The following is a 15274-nucleotide window of genomic DNA, read 5'->3' on the forward strand; positions in this document are numbered from 1 at the left end:
CCGTTTTGGCAGCCGACCGAAATTTTTTCTGTAAACTCATCGACATGACACACTGCATGCACTTGTCGTGGACTAACTTTCCAACTTCATTCACTCGATTTTTTCAAAACTATACTTTTTACTTGGTATGATTTTTACGCCAGGATGATGCTTAACGGAACATCTATACATTCACTAACATCTATCTCATCTCAGTCTCTATCACTTCTCTTTCCGTTCTTGTTGTTCTTTTTTCTTTCTTTAGCTGCTCTTATTATTTGGTTTTATTTCGTATAGTTGATTCAATTGCATTCTCAGATTATGCATAAATGTGCCTTTACCCCAAGTACAGTACTACATAATGTTTGTTCCAAACGATCCCATCTTGCTGCCCTTGAAACCGTTTTGCTTTAGCAGTATCGCTGAGTTAAGTAGTGTGGTTTAGTTGGTAAAATCTTGGTTAAGCAGATTGTAACGAATTTTTCATTCCTCAAATTCAGTGATTGCATAGATAGGCTGTAAAATTATCGAATATGCGTAGAGATCAAGAAAGAAGTTACCATTAAGTTTGTGATATTTATAATTATTTATACATTTACTGAATAATATTCAGTGGGCTGCTCAAGATTTTTCGTCACGATGAATCGTATGAAACGAAGTTCCAAGTCACTTCCTCCACAGGATGTAGGAAATGGTGGGGAAAACAGTGTTGAAGGGCTTCCCCCAAATGGAAGAACAAAGGAAAATAGCTCCAAGAACTCTGCTGGGTCTGTTGGTGAAAGTTCCGATCTCGTCTTGTCTTCTGGCTCTGGAGGAAAGAAGAAAAAACACTCCTCCTTCTTCTCCAACCTCTTCAAATCCAAGAAAACTTGCGTTCTTCCAAGTGAAAGTACAGACAAAGGTGGTGTCGCTGCCGGAGGAGGTGAGGGTTTGACCTTGTCATCCAGCTATGAAAGCGTCAATAGTGTGGACACCACGAGCAGTTTTACTTTTGTTAGCTCCAAGAAGCTTCGGGGAAAAGGACACAAAGGCAAACGGATTCCAGTGGATGATGACCAAACTGATCGACCGAGTTCAAGTTGTGAGAATGACAGGCCCAGTTCTGCGGTTAGCAGCAGTAGCAAGGGCAGCACTTTAAATAAGGTTTTACCACCCTATCCCAAGAAATTGGGTACTTTGAGTAAAATCGGGATGAAAATGGGACTGAAAAAGAAATACAACTTACAATCGTGTGAATCGTTGGAGCACATTGCAACCCTTCCAAGACCCAATTTGATACAAGTTCAGGAAAAGATGAAAAACAAGAGAGGCAAAAAGATCACATCTAATTCTTCAGTTGAACAAGGTGCAATTAGCTCGGGTACTGTTTTGGAGCCTGCACAACAGGAAGAGACTTTCACACTTGATGAAACTACATCTAAGAAACCTGAATTAACTTCGTCAAATAAAATGGATGAAACACTGGATACTGTTAATACCCCAGCATCATCTTCTGCATTACAAAATTCTATTGAAATTAAGCAGAAATCGGACGCCAAAGTTTCAATTCCAAAAAAATCCACCCCAACTCAAGAACCTATTCCATCAACTTCTAAAATTTCCGAGCAGGCATTACCATTGAATCTCCCTTCAGGATCAGGATATTCCAGTGATCCAAACACGTGGAGCAGCAACACCGCAAGAAAGAGGCGTGCCCCAGTTCCTCCAAAAAAGTCTTTTAAGCCCGATGTGATTCAAATTCCAGGTGCAACTCACCAACAGAAAAAAATTGACGAGAAAAATGTTGAGTTAAAGTCAGTGAAGCCCTTGGATGAGAATGCGATGGTCAGCTCGGGAGAACGGCAGTTATCCTACCCGAGTGGAGCACTTCGCAGAAATAAATCCAAGGACAAGGCTCACCTTCGCCCTTTCTCCTGTTCTTGCTCAAACTCAATTTTTGCCCACCACTCAAAGTACCAGCAGTACCATAAACAAAGTTGCAATGATGGATCACCTCATGAATCAACATCTGCATCAATTTTCAATTCCAATACGCTGGGAAGGACGCATGTCAGAGGCAAGAAAAAGGCACCTCCACCTCCGACTTCCGAGCTTGGTGAAGAACATGTAACGAATAAATCAGGAAAACCATGCATTGTGCCCAAACTTCGTCAGAATAAAAATCCTGAAAATCCTTACGGAAATCCATTTTTGGACGAAGATAGCGATGGAAATAATAATGAGATGGATCGCGGAGCTGTCGTGGTTTCTTGTAATAAAGAAAGTCGTCCTTGTATGTCTGAGGAACCAGGACAATTATCCGCAGCTACAATCTCCACAAATTCCTCAAATGTGCCAAAAAGTTCTATTGTTACGTTAACTTTATCTGTAGTGACGTCGTCTACTTCTTCGTTGTTTGGAGGCAGTTGTACCCCGTCGTCATTTTCTACCAATCTTTCTACCAAGCCAGATAATGGCAGAGGGGCATCTCAATCCAGAGTTGAACCAGTAGTAAGTGGTACTTCTTCAGTTCAGACTACGTTGGCCACAACTTCAGTAGCGACGACCTCGACGACCTCTTCCATTACAATTACAACGTCGTCTTTCTCCCAACCGATTTCCAGTAGTAGTGCGATGAGCGAATGTGTAGTGGCTGAGGACCCGAGGTCCAATCAATTGGTGGGAAATAGTGGTTCTGCCGAGGATGATGAAATTGCTCAAAATCTTTTAAATGACATACAGGAAAAAGAACAATTAGCGTCAGTTCAAGGCTCACTTTCTTCTAATTCGCCTTCTGAAGTTAATTCATCCGAATCGAGTCCAATAACAGTCTCCAAAGTACCAGCATCTTCCAGCTCGAAACGAATATTCAATTTCTCCAAAAAGAGAAGCTCAAATTCCCACTTGCAAGCCGAAGAAACGATGACTCAGAATAATAATGATTTGGAAACATTATTGAAATCTTCACCCACGTTGATGGCCCAAGCCATGACTGTAGATAACCAAGTCAAAGCTCACTTGCAAGATAATGCTGGCGGTGGTGGTAGTTGTAATAGTAAACAACAATCTGCACAACCGTTGAAGACCTCTCCTTCACTCAAGTCCAAAGAGAACGCGTCCGAACCATCATCATCAGCGTCGTCTTTGCCACTTTCTCCCAAATTATTTTCTCCCTCTGACGTTGCTGCTCCAAGGCCATGGTACAAAAGAGGTATGGGTAGCTCGTCGTCAAAAAATTCCTCTGGGACAAAATCTCCTCCTATAAGGCCAACTATTACGCGTCTCCCAAAATTTTCAGACTTGGATCGCGAAGCACAAAAAATTGTGGAAGAAAATAAGAGAAAGTCGGCCGAAATAGCATTTAACCAAAACGCCAGGGATTTGATCAACATTTTCAATACAACATTCACAACAACGGGTTCCAGTTCGACCAACTCATCGTCCTCCACTATAACTGTATCAAGTACCACAAATAATAATAGCAACAGCTCTGTTTCGGATAATCTGCACCCTACGTCCTCTGCAATCATGTTTCCAAGTAGTTCAACTTCAGCCCCACAGACGACAAAATATCCCAACACATCCATAAAATCGGTCAATGACCAAAAATCTGTGGTTCAACTGGGACAAAATAGCCAATCAAAATTACCATCAACTTACCCTACAGAAACAACTTCAAATATTACCTCTCGTACCACAACAACAGCCAATCACACAACTCCAGTTTCGACAACTGGAATATCATCGAGCTCAGAAGCACGAATCAACAGCAATACTGCTGCAGTAAGCTCAACCGTTCAACAACGCTTTTCCCACAGTGTGGAACCTAGTACATCATCTGCGGTATCGCTGACCCAAACTTCCACAGTTAGCGCTGCGTCAAATTACACGTCATCGACAACAACAACTCCAGCTCAAAGCATTTCGAAACTAAGTAGCTCATCAGCATTCAAACCAATCAAATCTTCAGTAATGGGCGAAGCATGGTCATGTGCTCGGTGTACATTGAAAAATCCATCGTGGCGAGGATTATGTGAAGCTTGTCATAGTCGAAAACTCGCCACAACAACGAGTTCACCGGGCATCATTACAAATACTTTGAGTAATACGAGTACAAAAGTAAGCACGGTGACCTCATCCATTTCTTCACCAACTATGACACAGACAACAGCTACTTCAACCAATAATAGTGCACCGGCAACTAGCAAAATAAATTTGAGCACAAGCGTCGTGACGCCAAAATTAGTTGAAACGGTACCCAATGGTACACAAATAACAGCAACAAGTCAGACGACTATAAAATCAAATTTGACAACGTTTCAACAACCAGTAAGCCAGCAGGAAACACTAGCATCTGAAAATTTGCTTAGTCATCATCCTACCAAAGACAATCTGCTCAAATATGAAAAGCTTGATGGAATACAGCTAAATAATGACACCGCAAGTAACCTGGGAGAGGTTGATAATGTGGACATTGAGAAATTGCGACAAGTGCGACTGGCATTCTTTGCCAAAGATGATAAACAAGTGCAACCTCACAATATCATTAGTCCTGACACGTCTTTGAAAATGAATACGGCTTGCACTACCGAACCCGAAGTTCAGACAAAATCTGTAAATTCTAATTCAATAATAAGTAGCCAGAGATTTGATGATGGCGAAGATGATTCAATTGATTCATTACTATTCCTTCCCAAAATTCAAAATGCTCCACAAAGGCCTTCTAAAAATTTTAATAAAAATAACGTTCCAAATAATAAAGCTACAAACTCTGTTACTTCTGTCCCACTTTCTCCATCAGACGTTGGGCCAAATTTTGAAATTCTATTACAGCCAAATAACTCAGTCCCACAACAATGTTCCCCTAATAATTCCATAAATATTACGCCTCAACCTCTTTCTGTTCCCAGCTTTAGATTTCGACCAATGCTCGACCCCATCTCAGAGGCGGATGCAAATTATTACGGTGCTCTGTGTGGTGATAACCGCGTCTACCAAAATTGGCAACAACCTGCTCAACTTTTCGTAGAGACTGAAAGTTATTTGGGTACCAATGCTACCAATGATAATAACATTAGTCATTTCAACATTGGTTGCATCTCACCAAATCTGCACAACACCTCCGCATCTCCTCGCCCTCACCCAGTTTTGCACATGAGACAAAATATTGCAAACAACCCAGTAGAGGAATCGTTGGCCTCGCCACCATGTGCTAATTTTAGGCTGCTGTTCTCTAACCCCGTTCAGAAGAGTCAGAACAACGACAACAACGACGCTGGCATTTCTGCTGCCACTGCTGCTGTTGCCTCTGGTTTTGATCTAACTTCTTCCAACGGCAACTCTCAATTTCTCAACTCGGGATTCACTTCAGAATCTGATACTGAAGTGGACTCTGAGATGGATAGACACCATCGTCGACATCACAGGGAATATAATAATAGACTCAGAGACAATAGGCATTGGAATGGTGGTGGTGGTTCAGATTATTCAGGAGAGAGAAACTTGTCGTACGACGACTATCGAAGGTTGGGGGCAATTCCCAAAGGATACTACGGAGGTGGTGGGAGTGGTTCCAACAGCGACTCTGGGAGGAGAAGATATGGTGACAGTAATAACAAGAGCCAATTTGGAGATGAAGAGGATTCTCGCTACTTCAGTGGTACGTATATTAATTTATATGCATGTGTATACCAGTGCTATTACATATGGGTCACGCATGTAAGTGACCATTATATGTGGTATCCTTATGCATATGTCGTCACAGAGTCCTCGGATAACTCCATGGTCGATAATAATCCACTTTTGGCCAACAAGCTCCTTCGAAAACTTGAGTGGGCAATTACTCATGGCGAACATCGATTGGCAGCATCGCTAGCACATGACCTGGCCCTTCTAAAAGTTAACTGTTTGGTCGATAAGTCTAATGCGGATCCAATTACGTAATTCCAATTCTGATAATATTTTTGTGAAACTCTGAATTACTAACAAGTCTGTCATGCATATATATAGAATCCGAGTGTACGTAGAAGACCGGTTTATGCAACAGGGGCCATTTCTCGTGCAAGTATGAAATATACATGTATCTACTTACATACCTTTGACATGGTCATAATCCTTAATCCTCAGTTAATATTTGAATTGCTATAGGTTATGCCCAACATGACACTGAAGGATCTCAAGAGCAAAATTGAAGGTACTGGCTAAACTAATTAGTTCATAAATATTACTTTCCTTTATCACGACCAGAAAATATTTTCCTTTCAATCTTGTCCCTGTTCGAGAGCTATAAATACGGAGCATGTTGTGCAGCTCCGTGCTTGTCTTGATTTGCATGAGCTAGTTTTTGTTTTTTAAGTGAAATGGCATTCATGCAAAATTATAGGAGACTGGGGAATTCCATCGGCTTTCCAAAAGTGGATATTAGGCAAGAAAATGGCGGATGATGATCATATTACACTGGCCAACTACGATGTGGTTCAAGATACGATGGCGTTTCTGTATTTGGTCACTCCACAAATTGAAAACTCACGGCCCAAGGAGAAAGAGATTTCGCCTCCTCCTCCCCCTCTGCCCAAGAAGCCAAATCCAGCCAGCCCTGCTGCAGTTCCACCTTCACATGGTTCCGGAGAAAACACGTCAAGGAATCTCCAAGTTCGAAATTCAGCAGCAACCCCAATGAATCAATTGAAAGCATCAGCCAACCCAACACCGGCAGCAACGTTTTCTTCAGTAAGTCCAACAAAAGTTGCTTCCTCTGCTCAAACTGAGACTGTCCTGACTTCTAATAATAAGGAAGCAAAGAAAAGTCCTTTGGTAACCCCTATAGTTGAAACTAAAGGTCTTTCCAATGGTCATAATGCACATACAGCAGGAAAAACAGCTCCCATCTCCTCAGTTGGACACGCCACCCCGTTGTACCAAAGGCCGTCATCGCCAACAAGAGGAGAAAAATCTGTACCTACAGGGAAAATTGTTCCAAAGGAAATTAGCGTAAATTTGCAGACAGTGGCAGCTACTCATAATAAACAACCCAATCAGGCGAGCCTCGGTTCTGAGCCAACAAAAATTTCCAGCGTAAATGTTCAAGCTAATTATCCGATATCAAAATCAATTTTGAATTTAGAGACCCCAGTTCAAGAAACCCGAAAGACTACCAACAACAACGTGCCACTTTTGCTACATGTAAAATTAGAAAATTTGAGACAAGCTGCAGAACAAGCATTTAGCAAAAGTTTCCCCTTGCAACAATCTGAACCCCAAAATACTTTTGACAACAACCGTGCGCAACAAATCGGGAGAAATCCAGTGGTTCTGAACCCAGGTCAAAAACTAGTTCGTTTGGACCAACAAGTGCCTTTGAATGCGACTTCTTCGAAACAAATTCCTGCTGGTGGTAGTCGGAATACAGCTAACAAAACATCTCTGGAATGCGAAACATCCATGGGTCAAAATAAACTAAAGCCTATGCCAACTGTAGAACTAGATCAAATAAGAACGACATCAGCAGTTAATTTGAAAGATAGTGACAGTCGAACCAAGCCACCCATACAAAATCATGACCAACATAAACACACAATGTCATCCCTTAAAATTGACGGAGCTTCAAAAACAGTACCAGCTTCATCGACTATAATTCCAAAGACTGAGAATAGAGGTAACTCGTCACCTAAAGCTACCAAGCCACCATTACGTCCTGACAAATTAGAACCAGTGCCAAAACCACGCAGCAAAAAAACAATTCCAGTGGATACTGATTCTGAGACTGAAAACGTAAATGTGATACCTCAAAAAACTGTTGTTGATACTCCAACATCTAGCACAAAGGAAACTTGCAAGCCGGAGAAAGTGGAAGGATTTTGCCAAACCACGTTACCATTTCCGGGAATAAAAAATCCCAGTAAAGCCGTGTGCGAAAACGTAGCTTCCAACTTAGAAACTAAGGAGAAACGTACTGTGTTGGAACGTTCTCCAATTCAAGGGTCAAATCCTGTTTCGCCACAATCTCCACCGCCACCACCGAATGTTTTAGCTGAGATAGCGACGAAGAATGTCAAAAAAGAAGCGCAAGTAAATGAAACCACATTCATAGTTGCAAACGTTCTGGTATCGCCAATAATTAACAAAGCACTATTTGGGATGAATAATGCTTCACTAATGAGAGAGTTATCACCTCCAACCAGATTTCAGGACAACATTGACAGCTCCATTAGAAAAGAAGAAGTGATGCCTCACCAAGAAGATGGAACATCGTCTTCAATAACGAGTTCGATCTCCTCCACGGTTTCGACACTTAATCCTGAACCCAAAATTCCTAGCACCCCAACAATTGTGAACAATGCTGCTAGTGCACCTTTATCTGCACCCACTCAAACTTCAGTTACCACATCGCCACTATTGCCATCTTCTATTTCTTCAACTGCAGCGCCTGGTAATTTTAACCTCAACCAACCAAAACTCTTTAGAGTACCCTATTTCATGCAGCAAGCAGATAAAGGTTCTGGAAAACAAGCATCGCCCCCATCAAAAGTTAAGTTGATGGCAGAAAAGTTCAACTCCAATAATTCCACCAGTCCAAAGACGGAAACAAGTTCTTCGGGTAGTCAAAATAAAAAGAATGGCGTTGTACCAAAACCTGCGATATTCTCATATGATGGAAAAGAGGTAAGTGCATGCATAACTTTTTGAGAGGCTATTACTTTTATTAATAATTTATACTTATTTGTGCTTAGAGAAACTTTATTTATTTCAGAGCAATATTCAAACATATCTGAGCATGCTGCAAATGATGGAGAAACAGGATCTTATAATGGCCACAGATGGATTTGAGTGCAAAGTATGTCTTTCACTCGTACCTCCTGGCGATGGAGTCACGCTACGAGATTGCCTACATAATTTTTGCAAGTAATTTATAACATGGATTTGAAATTTAGACTGTAATTGGAGACGGCGATTTCATAATTTACATATTTATCTAGTTGCAAGTACTCAATTATTTATTGGCTTTTAAAAATTTCTCTGTCTATGCAATCTATGTTTTGCAGGGATTGCTTAATTGGAGCAGTGAACTATGCTGACGATTCTGAAGTGAAATGCCCCTTTCGTGATTCTAACTATAGTTGTGATAGTTCCCTGCAAGAAAGAGAAATCAAGGCTGTGCGTATTTATACATAATTGCATGTAACAATTAAAGCTCTATGCATATGCATGCATACGATTTACATTATATTTAAAAATGCAACTTTTGTTTAAAGTTGGTGCCTGCAGATGTGTTTGAAAAATACTTGGCACGTTCAGTAAAACTAGCAGAAAGAAAAATGATGAACACTTTTCACTGCAAAACTGCGGACTGTACGGGATGGTGTATCTACGAAGACGATGTAAATATTTTCAAATGCCCCGTCTGCACGAAGAAAAATTGCATCACCTGCGCAGCTATTCATGAAGGGATGGACTGCAAGCAATATCAACGCCAATTAGCAATAGATTCAGAGACTGATGAAAATGCAAAAAGTTCAAGACTCATGCTCGAGGTATTTACGCATAAACAATTATACAGAATGAATGGGTGATGTGACATCGTGCTATTATATATGTCTTACTTTAATTGGTTAACAGAAAATGATTCAGCGTGGTGAAGCATTGGAATGCCCTGCCTGTCAAGTCATCTTATTAAAAAAGTGGGGGTGTGACTGGGTCCGCTGCACTTGTAAGACCGAGATTTGCTGGGTCACACGCGGTAAGGATGGTCACATAATACTGCGTTTACTAATTCTAATCATAACTCGTTTTGGTCCATGGTCCATTATGGGCCATGGACTATGTGATGAAATAGCCCATCGATAGACGATAGAAAATAATTTCGAGCTATGATTCTAATAAGTGAATTTCAAATTAGATTAAGCATAATGTAACATTACTGTAATTATAAATGGAAATAGGTTTACGGTGGGGTCCAAACGGCAAAGGTGACACCTTTACAAAAATATTATAATTACAATTATTATAATTATAATTTATTTCATAATTTAGGGGACACCTCTGGGGGGTGCAAATGCGGTCTGAATGGAAATCGTTGTCACCCAAAGTGTACTTACTGCCACTAGAATTATTACTTTCGTCACTTTGAGACTCAAAGTTTGAGTGCTATTAATTTCGTATTGTTTTATTTAAATACATGCAATATAAGTAGTCTGCTAGCAATTAGCAGACTTGTTCGTATATATCTATCTACATAAACATGTACAAGTTCTGAGAACTTAATCCTCACCTTACAGTGGAACCAACAATAAATGTTTGATTTATAAAGTGACTCGTCTCAAGGAATGAGTCTACCTTCAAACTTCTACACCACTAATCATAAACCAAAATATGCAAGCCTGTATAATATATTAGGTATTCCATATGCATATACATAATTAATTAAGCACTGAACATTCAGATTCAGTTCATTTGATTTTCCATGAATATCTGTATTTGACCATCATCGTACTAACCTGTCATGCATGATTCAATTGATATTCAGTCGTTCTATAATTTCTGGAGTTATATCCAAATGCCAACTCAGTGTAGATTAGATTTATATCATCATTCATGGTAAATACATAATCAGTCAGCATGTTTCTCATTTGTCAATTTCCATGCACAAAGGCTGCATATGTATCTAAAAACAATAATGCGAAGAAAACATTTTCACTCATCCTCCGCTGCTGCAAGTCTGTGCACCTCACAGTTGATCAACTAATTTGTTCTACATATATAACCCTCCGGGCTCCTGAAATACAGTTTGATTGAAGTTGCGAATGTGTGGATAAGATGGAATCGAGTCAGAAAAGTGGTCAACAGAATCAGATAACCACCAAAAGCAGAACCCTTGCAGTCGGGCAGTCATCACCTGAAGTAGCAACAACAGCAGTCAAATCCATCCCGACTGCCGGCAGTCAAGCCGCCAACAAGACTGCTATTAATAAAGTGAATTGTCAGCAGGTTGCCAAAACCGTCGCAGATAAAAATAGGACCACGATTCGCGCACCGACCTTGCCCCATAGATTTAGAGTTGCCCGTCAACAAGGAGCAGGGTCATCGCAACCCGCACCTCGCGTACGTGTTCCCCCTCTCATCTCAGTCATCTCACTGCCACCCCCGCCACCTGGACATCGAACGCAGGTGTCCAAGGAGAAATTAAGCAAATCAGGGACAGGTTCACCAGCAAATTCAAACTCTGGCACTAATAGCAGTGGTGCCGCCGGGAAAAAATTTGCTGGCCCTATTGCCAACGTTACCAATCTCACTAATTGTAAGCGCATCAACATTGATAACAAGAAAAATACAGCAATGGAACCATCAACATCAAGCCGGCAGCAGCAACAACAACCACAGCACGATATGAAGACTCGAAGTCAAAACAATAAGAACAATAACAATGGTCAGAAAATTCCCGTGAAATTAAATGCCGGTGACGGTATAGAAGGAATGGGAAATAGAAATAGCTCATCTGGATCTGACAAAGGAGGTCAAAATGAGCCACCCTTATTAGTAGTTGTAACTAAGGGTCTTCATGACCTTGGCACTGACTATGAATTAATTGATCTCACCACTCCTCCCGGATCGCCCCTCCCTCTCGTCCCCCAACGCATACAAAATAATAGTGTCAGCAGCGCTTCCGGTAGTAAGGATGGGCAAAATAAAGTTATTTTGCCTCCCATTCCTCAGCTTCTGGAGGCCGATGCCAGCAAGGTAATATATGCACATTAAATTAACATATTTAACCCTGACATACAAGAAATGCATAACAATAAATAATAAAGGGTCTTTCTTTGCACCCTTAATAATCTTTAAACAATCGATATTCAATTGCGCATAGGTTGTGACCTTTGGCAATGAAGACATTCCATTAATGTGGAATATGGAAAGATGCAATTGTCAGTTCTGTGGAACGGATCTCATGGCTCAAGAAGGTTGCATGCTGAATAAATGCCTTCATGTATTTTGCAAGTATAGCATATAAACATTAATAATAAGTTACATACTTCATTTTTTAGAAGAAAGTTTATTAAAGTTTAACATAATTAATTTTGTAGGAGTTGCATCAAGTCCTCGATAGAACTTCAAGGTGGATTGCAAGCTAAATGTCCATTAACTGACGGTGGGGCAAACCAATGTTCTGATTTTCTTTTGCAGAAAGAAATTATTGCTGTAAGAAAGCGATGCTAGTAATAATGATAATTGACATGCCCTCATATTCTTCCTCTAAATAATCCTCAAAAAACTAACATAGTTGCTCATGAATTTATAGGTGTTGACTGCGGAAGTGTATCAACAATATGTGGAGCAATCCATGAAAAATGCTAAACAGGGTAACATCTTTGAATGCACAACTCCCACCTGTAAGGGGTGGTGCGAGTTTGAAACAGGACGCAAGATATTTTTGTGTTACTTGTGTGCAAAACCGAATTGCTTGGAGTGCATGGTAAATATGTGTGTAATTATACAAGAGTGGTGTCATAAGTATAATTGTTTTGGTTTTGTTTTATTCTATCTATTTCTTATTAGGCGAGTCACGAAGGTATGGATTGTGTAGCATACAAAGCCTCGGGAACGTCAGCTGTAAAAACGACGAATGCTACAAGTAATACTCAACAAAATGGATGGGAACAACTTCAAAAATTGATATTTTTGAGAAATTGGGTCAGTCTTACATACGTATTACATATATCTATGTATATATATTAACAACTGGAATATATTAGCTGATTAATAGTATTGAAAGCAAGGGTTTGATTCATTTCTTTAAATAGAAATTGGAAAATGTTATGGAGCAATTGCAAGATGCAGAGATTTTTATCACTACAATGCTTTTTGACTGTCCAATATGTATGTCGGAAGTTGGGGTTGGTAGAGGGATCATTTTGCAAGATTGTCTTCATATGTTTTGCAGGTAAGTTTGCATAACCAACCACTATTTATATATGCATATTACATCATGTCGGTATTCAAGGAATGCTTTTATTAGTAATTAAATAACGTCTTTTTATAGGGAGTGCTTGGTTGAAATGGTGAAGCATTGCGATGAGCCAGAAGTAAAATGTCCATACATAGATGCCAACCTTTCGTGTGTTAATTATTTAAAGCCAAGAGAAATCAAAGCGGTATGACTTCTATTGACTTCGCTGAGCGAAGTTCGCTCGCAATAATGAAATTCTGAAATTATATTAATAATTTTGTCTTCTTTTTAGTTGGTTCCTAAAGACATTTATGAGCAACACCTCTCTCGTTCGGTTGCTCTGGCCGAAAATGCAATGGTGAATTCCTATCACTGCAAAACTCCAGATTGTCCAGGCTGGTGTGAACTGGAGGATGGAGAAGAAAATCCCAGAGCAGACGTTTTCGAATGCTACGTCTGTAAAAAGAAAAACTGTTTAAAGTGTAACGTAAGCTAATTTAATTTATTTTAGTTATTTTAATTTACACGAAATTGCTATGACCCCAATTTTCACATCAAATTGGTCAAAGTTAATCCATGGCGGCATTTCGTGTGATGACTACAAGAATCGTTTGGTTCAGAATGAAAATGAAAAATTATCCGAACTAGCTTTGCAGGTACACTATCTTATTTTTCCATAAATTAATTCATTAAGGGTTTACATCATGGGGTTATTCTGTTTATTTTTCTTCAGAAAATGGTGGAGAGTGGGGAGGCCATGAAATGTCACAAGTGCGGATGTGTGGTACAGAAGCTTGTAGGTTGCGACTGGCTGGTATGCTCAAGATGTCGTTGCGAATTATGTTGGGCCACGAAAGGTACGTCCAGGGGGTATCAAAGACTATGAATGTTTGTGATTTAAAGCTCGTATTAATTACGTGTAACATTGTCTCCAACACAAATGTTCAGAGTTTTTTAATGGTGATTTCATTTTATTATAGTAGAATATACATCTAATTTTTAAACTAAAATTCAGGACCTCGATGGGGACCAAGAGGAAGAGGTGACACTACAGGTTAGTACGATGATGGTTAAATACAGATATTCATGGAAAATCAAATGAACTGAATCTGAATGTGAAGTGCTTAATTAATTATGTAACAGGTGGTTGCAAATGTGACCTGCGGAACGGAAAACCATGTGTCAAAACTTGCCAAAATTGCCACTGAATTCATAATACCTTTGCATTAATATTATACTGCAACGCAGTCGTGTATCTTTAATTATGATGGTGTATTTGTTTTTATAACTTAACGTAGTTTTTCATTTTTTTAATTTAATTTTTTATAATTGAAGATTAACTTCCATCATTTTCACAACAATTTTCGGACTTAGATAACTGGTGCACATTACGATGTGTAAATTGTAAAAGAATTATTGAAAATCTTATACAAGCTCTTCTCCTATGTACATGAATAAACTTTGATATGTGACAATTATTTGAGGGATATGCAAAATATTTATTAGACTTTTGACATAAGGAATAAGTTTGAAGATCGGGCAAGATCGGTCACCAACTGAAAGATGGTGTCATTATTTTTGAAGGTTGGAGTTGCCAACTTTTGTAAGTCACTTATAATCAAATTTGAAAGTTATTCAAATCTTTGGTGGCTTTAGGATGGCATTTTATGAGCATAGCACTACCCAACATACTTTTTTGGGGAAACATTCTTGACTCTGGAATTGGATAAGTAGAATCACTGCAATGCGTTCCTTGAGTATATAATGAGTGGGTGGGGCGAAAGTGATGGTTTTCCATGATGAAATCCACTCCCTGCATGCACAAATTATTTTACTTTAAAAACGGATTGGGGTCCAGAACCCATATCCAACAACCATATCTCATACCCATGTCACTCGCCCCACCAACATACTTATTAACTACAAAAAATGTGGCTTGTTTGACGCCAAGCCAATATCTACTATATTGAGTAGAACGAACTACTAATCTTAGTAGAACGCTATTCTACTAAATTAAATCGTACTTCACTAAAATTGACTTATCTCAAGTAGTATTGGCTCAATACACTAGAGCGAAATCAGTATATGCAGCCAACTAATTTATCATTAAGTATGTGAAATCAGAATAATTTTATGGCTTCATTCAGCTTAGATAATCATGTTGGAACTTGGGGTAATAAGTTGTTGCAGTTCTTGATCCCACCCGCACCCTTAAGGGAGACTAACGTTACCTAGATACTTAACCTTTTAAAAACGGATTCCACCAATAAGGTGGAGGGCGATTTCGATCTCTTGGCGACGGACTACACCAATAAGGTGTAGGCCAACTTTTTCTCGTTGGCGACGGATTCCACCAATAAGGTGTAGGCCAACTTT

General features: G+C 39.6%; 2 protein-coding genes across 2 annotated transcripts; both read left to right on the top strand.

The window, feature by feature from the left end:
- The first annotated feature begins 114 nt into the window (after window positions 1-114).
- LOC110843876 (serine-rich adhesin for platelets) lies at window positions 115-10267 on the top strand. Its single transcript, XM_022089931.2, has 11 exons — window positions 115-5617; window positions 5723-5897; window positions 5968-6022; window positions 6106-6151; window positions 6341-8619; window positions 8708-8859; window positions 9000-9111; window positions 9210-9488; window positions 9574-9694; window positions 9897-9923; window positions 9988-10267. The coding sequence occupies exons 1-11, from the start codon at window positions 619-621 to the stop codon at window positions 10059-10061; spliced, it is 8319 nt and encodes a 2772-aa protein (XP_021945623.1). The 5' UTR covers window positions 115-618; the 3' UTR covers window positions 10062-10267.
- Window positions 10268-10547: 280 nt separating this feature from the next.
- Window positions 10548-14376, top strand: LOC110841960. The gene is made up of 12 exons (XM_022087663.2): window positions 10548-11691; window positions 11819-11949; window positions 12036-12150; window positions 12251-12424; window positions 12508-12642; window positions 12753-12892; window positions 12992-13103; window positions 13191-13385; window positions 13468-13554; window positions 13632-13755; window positions 13914-13952; window positions 14042-14376. The coding sequence occupies exons 1-12, from the start codon at window positions 10771-10773 to the stop codon at window positions 14104-14106; spliced, it is 2238 nt and encodes a 745-aa protein (XP_021943355.1). The 5' UTR covers window positions 10548-10770; the 3' UTR covers window positions 14107-14376.
- The last annotated feature ends 898 nt before the right edge of the window (window positions 14377-15274 follow it).

This window comes from Folsomia candida, unplaced genomic scaffold (assembly GCF_002217175.1).
Source record: "Folsomia candida strain VU population unplaced genomic scaffold, ASM221717v1 Fcan01_Sc001, whole genome shotgun sequence".
In the NCBI taxonomy this organism is placed as follows: Eukaryota; Metazoa; Arthropoda; class Collembola; order Entomobryomorpha; family Isotomidae; genus Folsomia; species Folsomia candida.